The following is a 21484-nucleotide window of genomic DNA, read 5'->3' as shown; positions in this document are numbered from 1 at the left end:
CTTGGATTCTGAACCCATCTGTTGGAAATAATGGCGTCTGTCTTGCATGCTTTGGTCTCTTCCCACTCCTTGGAAGCCGTGAATCAGAAGCAACATTTAGTGCAAACCAGGATGGAAGTTTTCCTCTGAGGATGCCTGGTGTTTAAGAGCAGAGATTCAGTTTTTGCTGTGAGAGTTTATAGTGCAGAATTCAAGCTTGTGTGTCAATGCTGGGGAAAGAATATGAAGCCAAAGGCTGCATTTCATCTTTACAAGAAGCTAATGTTGACATGTTGTTGTTTCAATAGATTCTAGCTTCTAATTAAAACCAGCGCCACTGTTTCTCATTTCTTCAGCGATTTGGGAGTTGGCGTTTGAACAATTACATTACTCTGTCAACTAGATTCATACTTCTTTATTGTTACAGAGGGCTCAGGACAGAAAGTCAAATGGCTTGATATTTTTGGTACTCTCCAGTTTCTGGACGTTGTTTTGTGCCTGTCAACATTAACCTTCGCTGCTCTCTCGTTGCCTGTGGTCTTCTAAAGCAGTAAGCTGAGCACGTGGGAAGGCATCAGTGTCTGTGAATCTGCAGTTAGAGTCAGACTTGCCTGGAGTACTACTTGAACATTTTTTTTTGTGTGTGTTAAGAGATTTATTCCTCATTTTATCCAAAATGTGATTTAAAAAAAAGTTTGTAGAGAGACTGGAGAGATGACTCAGTGGTTAAAAGCCCTTGCTGCTTTTTGCAAAGGACTCAAGTTCAGTTCCCAGCCTCTGCCACGTTTTAAAGTTTATGTGTATGAGTGTTTTTCCTTCATGTATATCTGTGTAGCACATGTGCGTGCAGTGCTCATGGCTGTCAGAAGAGGGCATCAAATTCCTCGGAACTGGAGTTACAGACAGTTAGCAGTTGCCATGTGGGTGTTGGGACTTGAACCAGGGTCCTCAGGAAGAGCAGCCAGTGCTCTTAACCACTGAGTCCTCTCCCTAGCCTTTGACACGTTTTAACTTATTGATTTGCCCATAGCAGGTGCTTTGTAGACTCCTTAGACTCTCCAATGTAGGTAATTCTGGCTCTAAATGACATCAGAGACCGCAGTGCAGCACACATCACTGTCACTAAACCACCCCTTTAGGTGGTCTACTTGTAGAGGTAGTTTCCTCGGTTGAACTCCATGCTTGGCTTTAATGTGGAGAAGAAGGTGTATCAGAAAGCAAGGGAAGTTGAGGATGCAGATGTGGGCACAGTCCTCACTTCTGGATGAAGGCTTTAGGTACCCTGTGGAGTCATGGTGTCAGAGGGGTAGATATATTGGGATTATAGTGAGAGAAATGGTGTAATTATTTCTGGTGCCCTGAAGGCTAAATATCTCAGGAAGGCTGTATGTAAATCAATAACAGGCAGAACGCAGAGATTTTATCTCCCTTTTTTCTTTTCTTTTCCTTTTCATTTGTCAGTGCAAATAATGGAAACATGAAAATTCAAGCTTCACTTCTGTCTTGTTTGGGATTTCTGTTGCTGTGAAGAGGCACCAAGACCACAGCAACTCTTATAAAGGGAAGGATTTAACTGAGATTTTCTCACAGTTCAGAGGTTTAGTCCATTATCACGGTGTGGAGCACACAGGCAGACAGTGCTGGAGAGTTCTACATCCAGATCAGCAGGCAGCAGGAACAGTGACCCTGGGCTTGGCTCGAGCTTCTGAAACCTCAGAGCCCACCTTTGAGGACTCACTTCCTCCAACAAGGCCACCCCGACTCCCACAAGTCTACACTTCCTAATAGTGCCACTCCCTATGAGTCTTTGGGGGTCATTGTCGTTCAAACCACCACACCTTCTCTGGATCTCTTCTTTCCGTTTTTGAGGCAGGGCCTTGCTATGTAGCCTTGGGTAGCATAACAAACACTTGGTGTAAATCCCAGGTTGCTCTTGAACAGTCTTCCCGCCTCAGCCTCCCAAGGACTAAGTGCAGCCTCAGCTGTCACACCTGACCCACTGGTAGCTCCCGCAGCTTGTTCTTTCAGATCATTCAGGACCATTGAAGTCAAGGGAAAAAAATGACAAGAGTAGGTTTTCAAAGAGGTGAAAATCGTGGGTTTGCCCTCTCGAGGGCAGGCCTCGCCTCGCTTCGCCTCTGGTTTGCCTTGGACACGGCTTCTGCCGGCCATGAATAGAGGATAATGAGAGCACAGTGGCTGCTTGTTTTTATAACCTAGATAATTTCACCTGGAAAGAGTTGGTATGTTGGGCATGGCCTATTTACCTTCCAGATTAAAGACAGGATGTGCTGTGCGAAAAGAAAACAGAGTCCAACCATATTCCTGTCCTTTTCCATTACCCGTCCTTGGCTCCGGGTAGTTAGAATTCTTTTGCTATTCATTTCTTGCAGCCAAATGGATTTTCCGATGTTTAAAAAGTGAGAAGAAGCAAGACTTTTTAAAAATCAAGCCCTTCTTTCCTTCAGGGCCTGTTGGGTGACCTTTAAGAAAAGCCCCCAGATGCTCTGGGAGACATTTATAGTTCAGGAAGAACTGCCTATGTGTGTGTTCATATGTGCACACACGGTTAGTAACTGAAGTGAAGCCGAGAACCTGTGGTTCTTTTTTTCCTTGGGTTCTAAATGGTACCTTTATCAGGAAAGTGAAGACATTTTCCAACCCCACCTCCCTTGAGAGAGAGCTGTGGTGAAGAGCCCAGATGCAGGAGGAGCCAGACGCAGCCAGGCTTTGCCCTCCAGTGGTCTAAGATTTGAGGCACAGGTTAGCCATTTATCTTCGGCTTCAGAGGAGTTGACAGTGCCCGTCTTGGGGTAGAAGTTCATCAGTTGAGAACTCCAGTAAAAAGGCTCGCTCACTTCCAACTCTGGAGTGAGCTAACATCACTTCATCTACTGCTCCTTCCCTACGGTCCACTCTGCACCGAGCCTTTCCATCTTTTAAAACTGTCCCCGAGCAAGGGATGCTGGTAAAGATGTGAGTTTGTTGTCTTCCTCTTCCTCATTAGCCATTTACCAGAAAGTAGAGAAATGTGTACTGTGACTTATGACTATTTTTAAACCCAAATCCCAAAAGTAGATCAGGAGTCACCAACAAAGTAAAACAAAACAAAGAACCAACCTTTTTTTTTTTTTTAAAAAAAAGGGAATGGCAGTAAAATAAAATATAGTAAGATATTTTAATGAGGAAAAATAAAAACAAATCTTAACCTCATGTTTCTATCTAAAGACACTCAAGATTAGTTTTTCCCCTGTCCACCCCTCCTAACTGCAACTTTATGAATAAAGGCCATCTCAAAGATTTAAGAAAAAAAGTTTAGACTTTTTTTTTTTAAATGATTAAGGAATCAGGCCAACAAAAAAGCAAGTACTTTTCTCATACCAAAACAAGCTAATATGTCACTGCAGTGTTACAGTATATACAGAATATAGGCAATATACAGAGATTTGCAAAGCAAGCACTTGGTTTGGAAAAGGCAAAAAAAAAAATGATATTCGCATTGAGTACAACTATTCTAAAAGTGACTGTAAGGTTGAAATGGCAACTCTAAAGGTGGACCCATGCCCACACCTTTGGCAGATCTACACAATTCAGATGGAATTTTCCCAAGCTGCCATGGTTTGTTAGTCCGCAGGGTTTTGTTTGTTTGTTGTTTTGGTTTTTGATGGTGAAAGGGTGCAGTCGTTTGAAGTCACTTTTACCTAGACCTCTCGGGAGCTGCAGAAATCATGGAGGCGTCTTATTTCAGGACGGTGTCCCCGAGTTCTTCTCTGTCTTGTCTTCCAGTCACATTCTCTGCAGCTTTTCCCTGAGGCGTTGGAGTTGTCCTCCTATCCTGGTTCCCATAGCTTTGATTGATGTTGGATGGACAGATGCTTTCTGTCACTCTATTTCTCTGAGTCTAGGATATATGAGGTGACAAGGCTTTGTTTATGCTGTTTCCTGGCTTGCCTTCTGAGCAGTCAGCCATCAGTCAAATGACTTTAACTTTGTCTTGTAAGATGACCTCAGCGCACTCTCTGTTTGTATCTCTTTTATAGGTTGTGTGGCGGCTTTTGTATCCACCAGTTAAATCACTGGCCTAAAATGCCAGTTTTGGTGCTGTTTTCCCACTGACAACTGGGCTCCTGCCAGGTCAGGTGGCATCTGAGGGATGAGAATGAATAGGAGCAGCATGAGAAATAGGTTAGAGATGACTCAAGAAGGCGCTGGCTTCCTGGACCCATGATCTCATCCAGGCCCTGTGCTCACTACTCACTAATTCAAGGCAAGGAGTAAATAATGTGTCGAGAGAAGAAGAGAAGCCTCTTACTGGCCTAGGATTGGAAGATAGCTTAGGTTGCCGGGTCCCTCACCCCAAGGAAGAAGCCCTTTTCCTGGAAGCCTGTGTGGTTTTCACATGGCTTCTGGAAATCCAAACTCAGGTCCTCACACTTGAGCAGCAAGCTCTTTGTCCACTGAAGCATCTCCCCTGGCCATCAGATCCCTTCTCTAGGCAACCCAGTTGAAGACAGAGTCTTGAAATTCTTCTTCATCTCAGAGAGCGCCCATAAAATCTGTAATCTGGAACTGCGTTTTCTCTTCTTTTCAAATCTTAACATAACCTTCTCTCCTCCTGTTGTCTAGATTGATAACGCCTAATAATTCAGGCGTTCTTTGTTGCTTTATTAGTGTAGTCACACAATTTTCCAACACTCGGGACGGACTAGCCTTCTCGGTAGTTAGCAAGTCGTACTTCTTCCCTCCCACCTCAGTTCTTTGGAAACAGGTACCAAGTCTACACTATCTTGACTTGGTCGGGAGCTGAACAAGTACTTCAGGTCTTTCTCTGCCTGAGAAAACCCGGGGTCAGGAAGTCGTGCTGTGATGTGGAGCTGAGCTTTAGTTCCTTTTCACAGGACCGTCACAGAGAGGTCGGTGAATAAGAATGGCTGCTCGGTAGATTGTTCTTTTATTTCCAAAGCGTACTTTTAAAGTACTTTAAAGCTTGTTTTCAATATATTTTGATCACATTCTTTACTCTCCTCCAAGTCCTCCCAGATCCTTCCCACTCAACTTTCGAGTTCCCCAAAGCCCGGTGCTGCTCCTGTTTAACTCTTCATGTCCCGTATCAGAGTGTGATAGCAGTCCAGGCATGAACGCCACAGTCAGAGGTGTGTACAGAACTTCTCACCAAGCCACAGAGGTTGACTTATTGCTCCCTTTGAAACCGTGTTCCTTTCCAGTTCTCCTAAGCCTATTCTCATCTTAGCCCAGGTTCTACCCAGCCGCTGCTGTTGCCACGGTGCAGTGGTAATTAGGGTGCGAAAGGCAGGCATCAGAGGTCACCAGTGCTGCTTTGGGGGACAGACCCTCAGAAAGAGGCAGACTGTAGGCGCGCGTGGAGGCCCAGCCAAACCACAAGGAAGAGGGCAGAGCAGGGGCAGAGACTGAGCGATAACATAGGAGATTATCTGATGATGGTGTCGGTGGGATCCTGTGGGTCCCAAGAAGGAGGTTCAGCCTTGTATGAGGGCGCCACATGGGGAAGAGTAGGCTACAAAGAAAGTAAAGTGAAAGATCCTTCTGGAATGTCTGATTGGCAGTGGGCCTGTGCCTGGGCATGAGCCTAGAGAGACAGGCAGACACTAAACAGTGGTCATGAGGACAGTCCCAAGAGAAAGACAGAGCTGCTGGGGCTTTCTGTGAGGAGGGTGGTGAGGATGGGTTTGGGATGGGGTAGTAAATGGGCAGAAAGTAAGCATGCTGGAGGAGGGCAAGGAGGGGCAGCAGGCTGGGAGGAGGGCTCGCGGAGCAACAGGCCTCTCAGCTTCTGTAGTATCACAGCCCCAACTTTGTGGCCTGGAGTATATAGTGTGTCCCCAGCTTCTCTCTGTTACCCGTTGGGACAGTGATGTCAGAGTTCTTAAAGTGTTAGCTCTTCTTACCAAGTCACCAACATAGGAACACTTGTGCTCCTGCTTGCTTTAAGTCCCTTGTGCCGCCCACCAGGTTCCTTTATTCACGGCTGGGAGTGCCTATGCTGATCACGTGCTTCTTCGCCTTAATAGGAGTCAGCTGACCCCTCAGCGATTTTCTACCAGAGCACTCTGGCTTCCTTCCTTTCTTATTCCTCCAGCTTGACTCCTAGTGATGCCGTGTACCACCTGGCGCCTGGTCGAGGAACTCCAATCCTTCCTCAACCCACCACGTCCTTATTGTGACTCCAGTCTGGCTTTAAAAATATCCCGTTGTCAAGACCATGGTGCTGATATATGACGATGGCTCCCGCACTGAAGTAATGGTAGTTTTGGATCTCTGCATCCATGTTCTGAGGCCTACTCAGCCATTTCCAGCAAATCCTCTGCCTAGCTGCCAATTTGAGACAGGCAGGTCCTCTGTTTTTGTCGCCAGACTCCAGGTAATTCTGACTACTTCTGCAGATTTTGTAGTGATTTAGGGACAGAACAGGCAGATATTGACTCCCCTGCTGGGATCTTTTTGTGCAGCCAGGAAGTCAGCAGGCATAGGAGGGCCCTGAGAGCAGAGCCCGCAGGAGAGGCTGCCCGGATGGATGCTCGCCTTCCCTCACTGCCAACTCAGAGTGGCTTCAGGGCCAGAGACTCCAGCTCAATGTAGAGCTTTTAGTACATGTGTGAGACTGGAGAGCTACCTAGAAATAACACAGGACCGCAGTAACTTCCTTCCCTCCCTCCCGCCCCGTTTTCCTCACTGTCTCTTTACATCAGAGCGGCTAACTCTTAACTATAATTGTGATATGCTGGCATTAAAATGAAGTGACAGAGAAACTTAAAAAAATGTTGAGTATATGAATAATTCCTTTATATTCCTTCGAGGATCTTCTCTAGCATATAAACCGACATACACAGATATGGGTATGTTATCTGCACATACCAGTTAGCTTGAGTTTTATGCGTATAATTTAGTATACCATGGGCGTGTTCATATAAGAATATAGAGACCTACCTACAACAAAGTGTTGCATACTGTCCTATGGTGTGGCTGTGTCACACTGAAGAAAAAAAAAGGATTCAGAGTTGGTGAGAAGGCTTGGCAGATAAATATACTTTCCTCACAAGCCAGATGATCTGAATTTGACCTCCTGACCCCACATAAAGGTGGAAAGAGATGGCTGACCCCTGCAAGCTGTCGTCTGACCTTCACATGTGTGCCGTGGCATGAACACGCTCTCCCTTTACACACACATCATATTTATATAATAAATGAATCATTTGTTAACTAGACCCCTCTTGTAATAATAGAATTTAGCATTGTAAGTTTCTACTATTGCAGATGGAGATTCTTGAACTTATAAATATAGAAAGTTCTAGAAGGAGATTTGAAAGTTATGAACCTTTTGAGTCAAGGCCAGATGACCTTCCCAATATAGTGATATCCCATGTTGTGACTCTCTGGGTTTTTTTCAACCTTTCCACCCTCTCTAGTCCATATGTAAGAAGAGCACATCTGTCTCATCAACACGGCCTCTGCAAGAGGAAGTCAGTTGCCAGAAAAGAAACTTAGCTCTTGAGTCTACCCTTAAAAACACCTCCAGTGTTCTTGTGCCGGTGTAGTCTTGTCTGACTTCATACAGTATTATCATGCTTTTAAAATTGGGCTATAATCTAAAACAATGCTGCGGAGGGTGTATCTAAGAAAGAAAGCGCAATGTGGTTATAACGCTTCTGCAGCAGCGGAAGGCGCTTTGTCATCATGCGTTGTCAGATGCAGTGCTAAGATGTGACCAAAAGAGAAAGGATGTTAGGTAAATTGAAGCCGAAAATGAAAGTGGGTGAACTAGAAAGCCAGAAATCCAGATTTTTTTTTTTTTTTGGCATTTCATCCACACATAGAGGTTTGCCATGTACACCCCCATAGTGGGTTCCAGATAGGCCACCATTCCCTTCCGAATCAGGTAAGACAAAATCAGCACCCGTTTCCATGGGAAGAAACAGCTGTGTGTTAACCGAAGGCACTAAGTCACTTCCAGAGCCCAGGCTAGGTCTTTTGGGTTTGACCTTCTGGAAAGTCTGTGGCTTACTTACCCGGTGAATTTACGGTGTTGGCTCGGTTTCTCTGACCTTCAGTTTATTCATCTGTAAAGTGGAATCAGGGAAAGACAAGGAGCAAAGATGTTCGGTATCTGCTGTGTGTCTGTGCTGTGCATGGTTGCTATTTTTGTTTTGTTTATTTTTTCATTTCCACCCAGCAGTCTCCAGCTAAGGAAACCAATGCAGTTAGGTAACTTGCTTTACATCCATAGTCTTTTTTTTTTTTTTGTACCTTTTAAAAATTTTATTGTATGAATGCTTTGTCTTGCATGTATGTCTGTTTGCCAAGTATGCCTGGTCCCTGCGGAGGCCAGAGACAGAGTTACAGGTAGCTGAGAGGTATTGTGTGGGTGCTGGGAATTTGAACCCACGTTGTCTGCAAGAGCGGCCAATGCTGTTAACCTCTGAGATTTCCCTCCAACCCCCTAGATTCATAGTCTTGATTCCTGGATTGTAATGTCGTTTGGATGAAACAAGAAGTAGTTCTCTAAAAGCACACAATAATATGGGTTTATCCATAACCAGCTCTCTAGAGTTACATTGTAGTTCTTGATTTCGAAGACTGGCCCATATAATGCAAACCAGACAGCCAGCTCCCGTTCTTCTGTATAGGCCAACTTGGTGGAAAGCAGAGCAGAGTAACTCACCCTCGAGAAGAGAGAGTGAACATGTAATCTCAGCACAATGATGGCCGCGGGATTGAACTGCCAACAGTTCAGGCAAGCGCCTTGAGTACAGCAAGTCTGTGGGCGAAGAGGTCTGGTTTGCTTGTCTGAAGAGCTCCCGGCCACTGGGCGCGGTAGCTGCTGATGTTGAGAACACTCAGAGCAGAAGCCCAGCAGAAGCCTTAGACCGTCTCTCCCGCTCCCTCCACACCACGTGGAGTTTAGGAGCAGAGCATTGCTTGCTGGTGCGCCCAGGAACAGTTGTTTCCAGGTAACTCTTGTTTGCTATGTGTGGCCTGTAGATGCTTGCAGAGATCAGAGGCCATTACCACAGCTGGATAAAGTACTTTGTGACTGCGGCGCCTGCTTTTCCTGGCTGCTGCGTTAGTGGCAGGCTGTTTTATAGGGTCCTTGTCTAATCTTTAGTAGTCTTGTGTTTTATTATATCGGCAGTATTATTTCATTATTATGTTTCCATTTATTTATTTTGTGGGGAGCGGCCCATGCCGCCGTGCACATACAGAGGTCAGAGGACAACTTGGCGAGTCAGCTCTTTCCTTCCATCGTGTGGGCCATCAGTCTCAGTGGCGTGTGGCGTACTTACTGGGCTAGCTTGGTGGCACTTGCTAATCATCAGAGGGAAAAGCAAAACGGTTTCCTTAAAATTTTTCCTAACTTATTTTTTATGTGTGCATGTGTGTGTGACATGTATACAGATGCTTGCCAAGACAAGAAGAAGATATCTCATCTGCGGGCGCTAGAGTACAGGCGGTTTTGAACCATTCAGTGTGGGTGCTGGGGCTTGAACTTGGGTCCTGGAGAGCGGCCAGCGTTCTTCACCATTTAGCCATCTCTCCAGCCCCAAAGAGCTGGTTTCAAGTTACAGAGAGTCTAGTATTTTCTCACCCTTTTGTTCTGACAACCATGAAATCAGGAAATTCAGTAGGGAAACATAGAGAGGACAGAGCTCCACTGAGATGTTGGTTTAAACCTCAAACTCCTCTGTATTTATTAGCCCTGAGAGCTGAGGCTGAATTACTCACGTGGTTCACGTGAAATGGGCTAAGATCAGTTTCCGGAGTTTCTGTGAAAGAGTGGTGAGCTTTCTCCGAATGTCTATTAATGCTTGTCAAACGCGTGCTGGAGAAGGGCTGCCTAGGCTGCAGCTGGTTCGGGTGCTTTCTGCCTGCGGTTGGCCTGTGGTTCCGTCAGCACACGTGGCGGAGGTGCTTGGCAGAGGAAGCCACTCTCACCTCCTGGTCAGGGGAACAACAGACAAGAGCGGAAGGGCCCCAGAGCCCCCTCGGGAGTCACTCAACCTTGAATGCTGGGTGGAGCCCTGAGACTTAGTTGAGTCTCCAAGATTGGTCCTTGCTTTCCTGTGACGCCGGGCATTCAATTCGAGGTGAGTTCTGAAGGGGCCGCGCTCCTTCAGACCACGGCAGCCTCCTGCCTCATTACGCAGCTCCTTCCATTTACTCACTAGTCTTTGTTTGCTGCGTGATCTGAACTCCCACGCTAAATTCTCCAGTAGAAGGTCGTGCTCACTGTGTTTGCACAGATGAGGTTGAACGGTTGCATCACCAAAACCCTACCTCATGATCGGAGATTTCTGACCCTTTATCAATTTGAGTTTCGTTCCCCTTCTGACAACTGAGACTGGATTCACATCTGAGAGGCTGAGCGGTGCTGTGTGAGAGTTCAAGTCAGAACTCTCACGAGGGGGGGGGGGGTTGGGGGGGGTGGATGCTGATTAGCTCAGTGGCCAAGTAGAATTGGGGCACGCTCATCTCATGGCCAGGTCTCAGCTGAGGGCTGAGGTTCGGAGGGTGATGGTTTTTTGGAGGAATGAAAGGTTGTAAACTTGGCAAGCCTTTTCATTTTCTTTCTCCTTGAGTCATGGTGGCTTTTCTGAGGGTACTGTGTCATAGGTAGCGACTGGGCCAGATGGGTCTCTTGGACAACAGTCGGATTTGGTAAGAAAGGAAGCCCAGATAGGGTAAAATGAAAAAGCCTCCGAGGTCCCTGAGAGAGTTCTTGAGTTCCTCCTGTTGGAAGCAGATGTCTCTGCCACGGGCCCTTGTTCACTCCTCTGGGGGAATGTTCATCCAGTTTCCAGATCTCCCTGCTCTGCTGTGAGGACTGAACCAGATCACAGCTTTTTCATCCAATTTCTCCTCACAGTTATTCCTGTCACCAAATGCCTTAATTTAGGTGTTTGATCACTTGAGATAAAGATAGAAGTTGCTGATTGCTCTCTGTTGGTGGGACTGGAGGCACTTTTGATTGGTGCCCAGATTTAATCTCCTGTATTGAATGACTGTTCTCAGATTCACAGGACGGACCTTTGTACCTTTTCCAGAAAGAGCAGCAGAACCCTTCTAAAGCATTTAAAGTTTTTCTAAGCGAAAGCTATTTAAATGTTGTATATGCATTTGCCCCACTAGGTTTCCTTCACTCCTTTGCCTGGAACTAGGTGCATCTTATTTTGTTGTGGACATTGATGGAGAGGACTCATCTCTCTGCCTCTCTCTGAGATTCATTGCAGTCACCTTATGACGCGATGCAGCAGCAATGAAAGACATAACTGTGTCTCCCAGAGTAACACTGGGGTCGGGGGATGGGTGGAGCGCCTTCTCAGACATGGCTGCCCATCGCAATCTCTCCAGATTTAAAATCTCAGGAACCAGTTTAACGAGGCGGCGGAAGACAAGACTAGTGTACAAAAGTCAACCGTATTTCTTTGTTTTATCAAGGGATCACACAATGGGGTTGTGGAATAACAATTTCATTTATAATCAGCTCAAAAGGATTAAAAGACTGAGAAATAGATTTAATGAAAATATCTAAAGGTGCATACTCTGAAAAATACACATTATTGGTAAGAGAGGCTAAATAAACGGAAAGACACTCGATTGGAGCACTCAACACTGGTCATGTGGCCACGTATTACAAATGAAAAATCTGAAACAGTCCAAACCATCTTGAAAAAGAACAACAAAGCCAGAGAACTCACCTTATGATTACAGAACTCAGTACAGAGCTACAATAATCAAAGCAGGGCCAGCTGGACACAGTGGCGCATACCTTTAATTCCAGCACTCGGAAGGCAGAGGAAGGTGGATCTCTGTGAGTTTGAGGCCAGCCTGGTCTACAAAGCAAGTTCCAGGACAGCCAGGGCTGCTTACACAGAGAACCCCTGTCTTGAAAAACAATAGAAACAAACAAAAAAAGCAGGGCGATGCTCTCATGGGAAGAGAATTCAGAGGTCAGTGGATATGTAAGTGTTTCAGTGACATGTATTGTAATGACATTCTGGTTTTCTAGGACTCTTCAGAAAACAAGATAAAGTTCTAGCAGGGCAGGTAGATGAGGAAGTAAGTACACCATGTAAAGAGACCCAGAGAGTAGGAAATTGCTTTTAGCTGGCAAAGAAGGCCTTTCTGACAAACTATAGATGGATGCTCTGGGCGAAACAAGTAGTATAATAAAGAACACACAAAACCAGAAATCCATCATCCATCAATCAGTCTATCAATCATCTACCTATCCACTCTCTACCTACCATCCATTATCTATCTACCTATCTATCTATCTATCTATCTATCTATCTATCTATCTATCTTTACCATCATCATCTACCTATCATCTATAATCCATTAATCATGTATCAGTGCTCTATCATTTCTCAATTATCTATGTATCATTTATCAATTATCTGTCCTCTATCTTGCTAACTGTCATCTACCTATCTATAACTGTACTGTGTATGCCCATAGTTTGTTACTAGATGGGTGCATTGCAAGCTTTTTGTCGTGTCTCTATGGCAGATGGGAACACTTTATGAAGAACTCCATGTCCTTTGACATAGTGTGAACAAAACCTTGAAAAAAACCCTTCATTGAAAAGTTCCGTTGACGTCAGTCATAGACTGAATTGGGAGGAACAATATGAATCACCTGGATCACCGTGTGTTCGGTGTTGAATGCTTGGCTACATCTCATGGGAATCCTTGTAGGCTGGGAGAGAGTCTCTGGTAATTTATGACCCTTACGGTCTTAAAGCATTTGTCTACGCTCCATCAAGCCATTTAAGTGAAAGGTAGCTACACAAAGGGACCAATTCTTCCCTTCATTCGTCATCTGGGCTTTTGAAATGTTTTCGAAACATCCCCTTAGACTTTGTCAGCCATCCAGAAAACTGTGAGATCTGTACCCCGCTCAGGTTTAAAGGCATGCGATTGCTAAGCATAACGCTAGGGGCCAGATTTTTTTTTCTCCAGAATTGTTAGTTGTTTACCCATGTTTGACTTGTTTGATTCTTGTAAAATGGTTTTGCTTTTGTGCTTCTTTAGCTGGCTGGCGCGATGGAGAGAGGGTCTGAGATGGCAGTTTTCAGTGAGAGCTAAGGGAGACCGTGAACACGAGGCACTTGAAACATGTAGTAAGGAGCCGTGGCTGGGACTAACCGTTCTTCCTCTGCTTTTGGGTGAAGCGCATGCTCACACTGGATGGGTGCACACCCACACTGATGGCTGTGTTGTGGGTCTGAGCTCCCGGCTGCTTAACAGCCAACGCTAAGGCACCTGCATCTCAAACTCGTGTCTCTTAGAATAAAAGAAAGGTGTGCGCACTCAATGCCTGTGGGCCGTACACAGTTCCAACTTAGCTCCTAAAGCCACAGACACCATATTTTTTGTAGACACGGGAGTACTTGTGTGGAAAGCGTCTAAATTCATTAGTGGATGTATTACGGTTTACAAAACACTTACGGACCTTGCACTAGCAAATGGAACATCTGCTAATAAGCCAATGGGGAACCTTGATATTTCAACTGTACTAATTTGCAATGTAAGTTTGAACAATTATTCTTGCCCATAAAGACTCATGTGATATCTCTCTAGTCACTGTGTAGCATTAAGCCTTTTCTGTACCCCTCAAAGAGTCTTGAGGAGAAGCTTGTCTGTGGGCTGATAGAATGTTCTGGCTCACACAGCTTTTCTGTCTGGGCAGCTTCTCTGCCCCAGGTGGTTTAACTGGTTTTTTGCAGAGAGTCTGGAAATGAGATGTCAGAACTCCAAAGGGTGGAGCGGTCTAAGATTAAACAATTCAGAAACTTACAAAGACCTCATTTTAGGTGTGTGTGTGTATGTATGCACGAAACCCTATAACTAAACAGACATTATCTTTCCTAGTTTAAAAATGATGAGGACAGGCATCCGGGTCCTAGGTAGCGTCATTTGCCTCTGTCAGTGGGTGTACACCTCAGCTGCTATGCTCTGAAGTTCGTTACAGTAATACTTTGTTTTGCTCATGTACTTTCCCCTTGAGTCTGGACAACATATATTTTTAGAACCTGATTACCTCAGTTTCTGTGAGTGGCAGCTGGCAGGAGAGGGTGAAGGCAGTAATACTGGAACCATATGTGGCTAGAGACAGGGAAGTCTCTAGAAGCAGCATGGTAGGCAGCAGGCAGGGTCCTTGGGATACCCTTTGTGTGAGCCAGTGGCCAGCTTGGGCAGTTCCTCTAGAGTTTTGCCTGCCGGGGATTATTCCTATATTGTCTTGATGCTACTTTCTCCCACAGGCCACAGCTCCTGGGACCGAACCGTGTTTGCTACCACACATCTCAGAGCTAGGAGCTGTCACCCATTTCTTGAACAAGAAAGTAAAAGTTAATATTTAGTATCTACAGTGAGGCCACACATAGGCTAGGAGTGATTGGAGTGGATGTTTGCTCCCCGATACCTATTCTCCATTGTATACATGTTCTCATGCCTTCTAACTGCCATCTGAACATCGTTTTCATGATTTTGTAAAGTTTATTTGATTAGGCCATGATGCATATTTAAGCTGGTTCCTGGGTCTTGCTGTGGTAGGAGAAATTGACTTGATGCAAAAAGGGACTGCTAAGTCCCCAAAGGGACAAATCTGGCTGGCATTGTTACCCACACTTCTTGATTCATCAGTCACTTCAATTAGAAAAATACACGCTTTTAAATGAAATATAATAGCGGTGCTTGGGTTTCGTCTTCATGTGAAAAAAATTCATTTTAAGAGGTCAGGAAAAGTCACAGATTTCATAATTCCATGCTAAACGTCTGACCACAGACTTTCATTTAGTGGTTTAGCAATAGTGCATGGCACTATTTCTAAATTTCTGTTTGTTTTGTTTTTGTTTTTGTGAATCAGGGTTTCTCTGTATAGCAGAGGCCTGACTGTCCCAGAATTCACTTTATAGACCAGGCTGGCCTTGAACTCATAGAGATCCGCCTGCCTCTGTCTCCTGAGCACTGGGACTGAAGATGTGCGCCACCATTCCCAGTGGGCACTGCTTTTTTTTATATTCTTTTTTTTTTTTAAAGATTTTTATTTATTACATATATAGTGTTCTGTCTGCATATATGTCTACTCGCCAGAGAGGGCACCAGATCTCATTACAGATGGTTGTGAGCCACCATGTGGTTGCTGGGAATTGAACTCAGGACCTCAGGAAGAGCAGTCAGTGCTCTTAACCTCCGAGCCATCTCTCCAGCCCCTGGGCACTGCTTTTAATCTAAAGGATTGATACATAAGTGTATAAATTTTAAAAAATCTAAACTCAGTTATAAATGATCATTTTTTAAGTCATTGGTTCATTAACTAGATTGTGTTTGAGTATACCCCTCAAACATTTGAACTTGGCTTTTTTTTAATGGTCATGAAAATAGACGAAGGCTCACAATTCTAATTATAAGATTTAATTAGTAGAAATTGAATAGTCAGGTTTTGGATTTCCGAGTTTTATTTGCTGGAATTATAGTAGTGCATTGGTGTCTGCTAGGAAGTGGCTCCAATATTCCTCCTAAGATACTCAAACCTGCAAGCATGCAAATGTCTTAGATATAAAATGACTTGCATACCATTGGTGTATAATCTACACATAGCTTATAATGTGACTTAAATCACCTCTGGGTTATAAGAGTCATTGTTAAGAAAATAATGACAAGAAAGAAGTCTGTATGTGGCCCCTGCAGACCTAACTACACGATGCACGCCCCAACCTAACACTTGGTTCTGAACATTTTCAAGCTGGATTTGGTCAACACCTGTGCGTGTTGCATCTGCCTTTTTTTGCCCTATGCGCACGTGGAGTTGAGTTAGGATAAGGAAGGCATTGGCGGTCTACATGGTATGGCCAGTCCCTCTCCCACGCTCCTTGTGCCCACTGCCCAAGGTTCGGGTGTAACAATCAAGAAGTATCAAGTTTGTGGATGGCGTCCTTATTCATAACCATTCCTTTTGGGAGAAGCTCCTCTTCCCCAGGTTGCCCAGTGTTTCTTTTATTTTCCTATCCAAAGCTCCTCAAGGAGGACATGGTAGTCACCCAATTTGAAAGGCTGAGGCAGGCAGATTGAAAGTTCTAGGTCAGCCAGGGCTGCATAGTGAAACCCTGTGTCAAAAACAAAACAAAACAAAACACAGCAACAATACAAAGCACATCAAAATCCTTCTCAGCCTGGCATCCACCAAGGCTTCTGTCTTTGGAATGGCCTAATCTCCCAAATTGTCTTTGAGATCCCCAGCCAGAAGGAAGCCACCTGACTTATTCCTACACAACTCAGTTCTTACTAGGATTTTGATTCTGTTTGGGTAGCTTAGTTCCAGGACCCCAGAGCAAGGTCATTCTACTTTCAGGCAAACTTACTACAAGAGAGGTCCACTAGATTAAAAACAGAACTGCGGGTGCTGGAGAGATGGGGATGGTGGTTAAGAGTGCTTGTGTGCTTGCAGAGGATTGGGGTCAGGTGTGAGCACCCACACAGTGGTCCATAACCATTCATACCTCCAGCTCCAGAGGATCTGGTGCCCCCTTCTGACCTCTGTGACACGCCTGGTGCAATGCAGGAAAAAACACTCAGACATAGAAAATAAACAAATACATCCGAGAATGAGAAAGCAAGCCAACGAGAATTGGGAAATCAAATCCAGTTTGAAAAGAAAGAAGATGGGGGAGGGGCTCTGCTGTGAACGCAAAGCGGTTCTTCTGTCCCTGTCTATGGTGGACAGACTGAGCGAGCACACGGGAATCTGAACCGAGGAAACTCTTAAAATGAAGTCATCTGTAATTAACTGCCTGGCTCTGCATTCTTTCCAAAGTCATGGCTCTTTAGTACCCACACTTGTGATAACTTACGTTTCCTGAGTACAGGAATCCCAGGACAACCAATTTAGGAAGAGGCTGTGCACGCCCTCTTACGTAACCTTTGCACTACTGTAGTGGATGTGATGTTTAAAATATCTGCTTTTTTTTTCTCTTCTTATAGTGCCTGAAACAGTATATGATGCTGTCGATCCGAGAAGGATGCGGGTCCCCCATCACTTGTCCTGACATGGTGTGCCTAAACCACGGGACCTTGCAGGAAACCGAGGTATGAATGCCTGCCGTGGCCTTCCCGTCTTCCCTGCTGACTTATTTCTTAGGATCTTGACTCTTAAGTATTGCCTACTAGGGAGCTAGTGACAAAATACAGAGGTTAACACTTTTAAGGAGTGTTTTATTGCCCCACGGCGCTGGAATCTTTATACAAGCAGAGAGGAGTGCGCCGTTTATCTCAGTTCTGTTTATGTATGCCATCTCACGTGCTGAAGCCGCTCTTCAAATGGGCAGAGATGCTAGAAACCAAACTCAGCAGGAGTGAAGCTTAGGAGGATGCCGAACGGATGGTCTCATGAGCCCGAAAACGTCGAAGGCAGATAGACCGCAAGTGAGGGAGTTATGCGGTACGTCATGATGGCAGGTCTACACTAGTTTGTTTGTGGCCTTCTGCAGAGGTAGCTGGAGGTTGAAACATTTCCAAGAGCAGGGAGAGAGAGAGGCCTTTCGCTGGCATCAGGTAGGCCGTTCCCTGGAGCAAGTGTTCCTATCTCTCCAGATTGCACTTCATCTCATCCTTTTGTTTGGTTGACAGCCCCTCCCCCATTGACTGGCCTGAAATCTGCCTCTGGACCTTCAGGCTCTGTTCACCTGAATATAATGAACTCTTGTCTAAGAGAATGTGTAACCCTCCAAAAGCACCCCCCTCCCCCGAGAAACTGATGAAATAGACTGTCCATTAGATAAGCACCGAGAACCCGCTTAGCACCAGGCATTCTTCCTGTTCCTTCTTTGGCCTGTGTACTAATCCTTCCCTCAAACCTCGTGAAGTCGGGTGTTTTCTTTAGATGTAGAAACTGAAGTCCAGAGATGGTCAGTGGCTTGCCTCAAGAAACCTGTCTAGAAAGAGCTAGAATTCTCATCCAGTTCCCGTGACCTCCATAGCATCAGGGGGAAGAAAGCAGGCAGAACAAATGTGCAGCAAAGGACTTGAGCATTAGGGGCTCATGGTGTGTGGGTAGACACAAATATGTGTATAGTTAGATATCTGTGTGTACGTGGACATATACATCTTTCTGAATACACTTATTTTAAAACATATGCTTTGCTTTATTAGAGAAGCAGGGAGACGTGGTACAGCTGCTCCTACCCTGACTTAGTCTGTCACGTGTGCGGCTTATGAACACTGGTATAAGGGATTAATTTTTTTTTTAGAAGTGCCTTTAAAGGATGCATAAAGGAATACCTAATGGTATAGAGTTGACTCATTTTAAGAAAATAATGAAGCCAAAGTTTTGTAAAAAGGATTGAAAATGTACATCCTGCCCGCAAGGACCACTGCTTGCTTTTGCCTTGAGTAATGGGACGGGGAGACTGAAGGAGAGAAACTAGCTGCCCACCATACTGCTCACTATGAAGGAGCGAGGCCCAAGTATCCCAGACTATCAGTCTTGGCGCTGGCCTTTCCAGCTTGTTTCTCTGATGTGTTACCTAGTCCAGGGATTAAACAGAGAGCATAAGGTGCAAGTACCACCCTACGTGCAGGGACCGAGTGGAGGCCAAGGCAGCCCCACACCATCCTGGAGGAGCATCTGACCTGGCAGAGGGGCCATAAACGTAGAATGAGCCAGACAATCGTAACAGTGAAATGCCGGTGCTTTACTCCCAGCACTCAGGAGGCAGAGACAGATGGATCTCTGTGAGTTCGAGGCCAGCCTGGTCTACAGAGTTCCAAAGCTACCGATTAATCCAGTCTCAAACAAAACAAAACAAAAACAGTGAAATGCATGAGACATGGAGTAGTCTGTAAAAGCTGTAATTGGGTGAAATCATATTTAATTCCTATATGGAAAATCTATTAAACATAAAGGAACAGTTTGGTGAGGTTTCAAGACAAAGCTTATGAAATTAATCTAGACCCAGTCTGGCAGCTGCCAGTCAGGTGTGGATATTTAGTTGTAGTTTAATTAAAACTCTATAAAAGAAACTTAGCTCTTCTGATGTGCCACTTGATAATTGCTTTTGAAGTGTTCATAGCCATTCATGGCTAATGGCTTCCAGATTGACAGCTCAGAGCGGAGAATCTCTGTCACTGCGGAGAGCCTAGTGGCCCGGTATTGTCCTGGACTTCACACGGATACCTTATCCACCCAACATCTTGGATGTTGACTGCCAGACCAGTGTGTTTGGACACGTGGGGAGTTTAGCCCAGGCCTCTCACAGGTCTTCTGGTTGTCCTTGCATACCCATTTCCTGGTAGCATTCTGCCCATTCTTTCCCAATGCTACACAGTCTCTCCTTCCTAGCTGCTATTAGCTGTATTAAGTTTCTCTGCCCAGTGCAATTTTACTTTAAGGCTATATTAAAACCAAACAATCCCATAATACTTCTCAAAATTCATAAAAATTTCAAAGTATATTTGGGGAAACAGAACAAGACTATGCCATACTAAGCTAATTTAACATTTGCCACATCTTTTTCTCATTAGATGAGACAGAAAGACAGAAAACCGTGTAATGGCGGTGGGGGTTGTTCTCATTCTGAAGTTTGAATTGAACTGAGATTATATTGGAGATCTGATTAGCTTTATCTGTTTATTCGGAACTCTTCCTTTCAAAGTAGTGCTGCACACAGATGAACTGGGGGGCTGTGCCACCCCCCCCCTTCCTAACCTACGGACTCCATTATGTATAATCCTTATGCTACTCTACGGCCTGTAGTCTCTGCTGTTGTTACTGCATCACAGTAAGGCCCGTTCGTGTGACACTTAACTGAATTCCACCATGACGGTTTTCCTCCTCACACTTGAGAAACAGATTTAATCGTACAGGTAACACATAAATACCCTTGCTGGAAATGGTTCTGGCTACAGCCGGCTAAGCTCTTCGTGTGTGTGTTTTCCTCCCTGGGTCCAGCTTGCTCACTTGGCTGGGCTCCCTGTCTGTCTTCCCGAGTCCTCTAAATTGGCTCAGCTGTGGCTCTGCCTCTTCATGTTTATCTGTCAAGAATAACCTCATTAGTAAAGCATTTGAATGCCCGGTTCAAGCCCTGTTTGCTTATGCGGGAGACAGGAGAACATGGCGGCGACCCCCTCAGTGCCCCAGAAGCTGGTGATCGACAGTGACTCGTGGCTTAGAGGTGACCTTTCTGGGAGCCAGGGGAAAGTCAAGTTTTCCTCCATTGCATCATCTGGTACTTTCACCTACTGCACCACAGGGTTTTCCCATGTATTGGAACCAGGAACCTGTCCAACCTGGAATTATGAACACAGGACACACAGATTGCTATTTCTGTCCGCTTTACTTTAAATAAAGCTCTGTATTGAAAGGTGATGTTTAATCTCAGCAGTTCCCTGCAGTGTTGGAAAAGTGGCCTGCCCCTGCCGGGAGAGCCTGTGCCATGTGACATTAACGTGACAGGCACATAAAGCCATTTGAACAGTGCCTGTCACTGCATGGCCGGCGGAACTGGACTTTTCCTGACTGGCAGCTGGTAGGGGAGGCAGGAATGCACCACCTCTCACCAGCCTCTCACACACCAGGCCTCTTTTCAAGTCCTGGGGCCAGCCTGCCTTTTACTCCCAGGATGCATCAGAGGAAGGGTGGGTACAGTTGTCCTTGCCAGGAAGAGGGGCTCAGAATTTCTGTAGGAAAGGATTTAGAGTGTAGCGCTCAGAGGCCCAGGGGAAGAAAGGAGGAGAAGGGCTAAGGAAATCTGAGGTTCACATGTGCAAAATACAGTTTTTCCTCCGACGATGTGTTTATTTAAGGTGGCTTTGGGGGAGGCAGCTGGAGCTATAGGAACCAGATATTCTTCACAGCTGCCCTTGGCATCTCTCCGTTAACAACGTTCTGTCCCATTTCTATGGTGGGCAGTGGGGGCAGAAAGATGAAGATGCCCCAGCTAGCGAGCCCTCTTTTCCTGCTTGTGATGTCAGGGTACAGATAGGAAGGGACTGACTGTGTCTCTAATGACCATCCATTGTCATGGGTGCCAGCTGGAGAAAAGCTACATTTTGGAGGTGAGAGGGGACAAAGGGATCTGCCAAACCAGAGTGAAGAGATATTTTTGAGGTTTCCAGCTGAAATTTATTTTTGAACACATTTAGATTTTCATTTTGAGATGTATTTAAAGCCTCATGTAAGTGGGAAATAAAATATCTGAGATTCTTTGAAGCTGTGCTGGAAAGCTAAGCAGCCGTTTAGTAGAATCTGCCTCCACTGTACACACGGGTGTGTTCTTTTAATACCTAGATTTACGTCGGGAGGAAAGACAACTTGTGATGTGATCTGGACCTTCATTCCAGGATGCCCCCACTCAGCCCCGCCCCCTCCGGCTGTGATGCCCTCTGGCTCTTTCCTTTCAGGATCTGGGTGTTGTGCTTAGACAACGGGTGGATGCTCTCCTTTCTGCTCTGCTGGACGGGGCTGCCTG

The 21484-nt window shown here is 45.3% G+C and overlaps 1 protein-coding gene across 5 annotated transcripts in view; it reads left to right on the top strand.

Moving 5' to 3' along the window:
• Positions 1-21484, top strand: part of Rnf144b (ring finger protein 144B) — a 124613-nt gene that overhangs the window by 80482 nt on the left and 22647 nt on the right. For 4 of the 5 annotated variants that reach the window (XM_050143751.1, XM_050143750.1, XM_050143752.1 and 1 more), the window contains exon 3: positions 17001-17105. In XM_050143751.1, the coding sequence (XP_049999708.1) occupies positions 17001-17105 (105 nt within the window). Of the gene's footprint in view, positions 1-8642; positions 8967-17000; positions 17106-21484 lie in introns of all 5 variants that reach the window. The other variant, XM_050143753.1, reaches the window with a different exon arrangement.

The sequence above is a fragment of the Alexandromys fortis genome, unplaced genomic scaffold, assembly GCF_014885135.2.
Source record: "Alexandromys fortis isolate MF-2015 unplaced genomic scaffold, M_Fortis_MF-2015_v1.1 scaffold_1, whole genome shotgun sequence".
In the NCBI taxonomy this organism is placed as follows: Eukaryota; Metazoa; Chordata; class Mammalia; order Rodentia; family Cricetidae; genus Alexandromys; species Alexandromys fortis.
The sequence above is the reverse complement of the archived record's forward strand: the minus strand, read 5'-3'. Positions and strand labels throughout refer to the sequence as shown.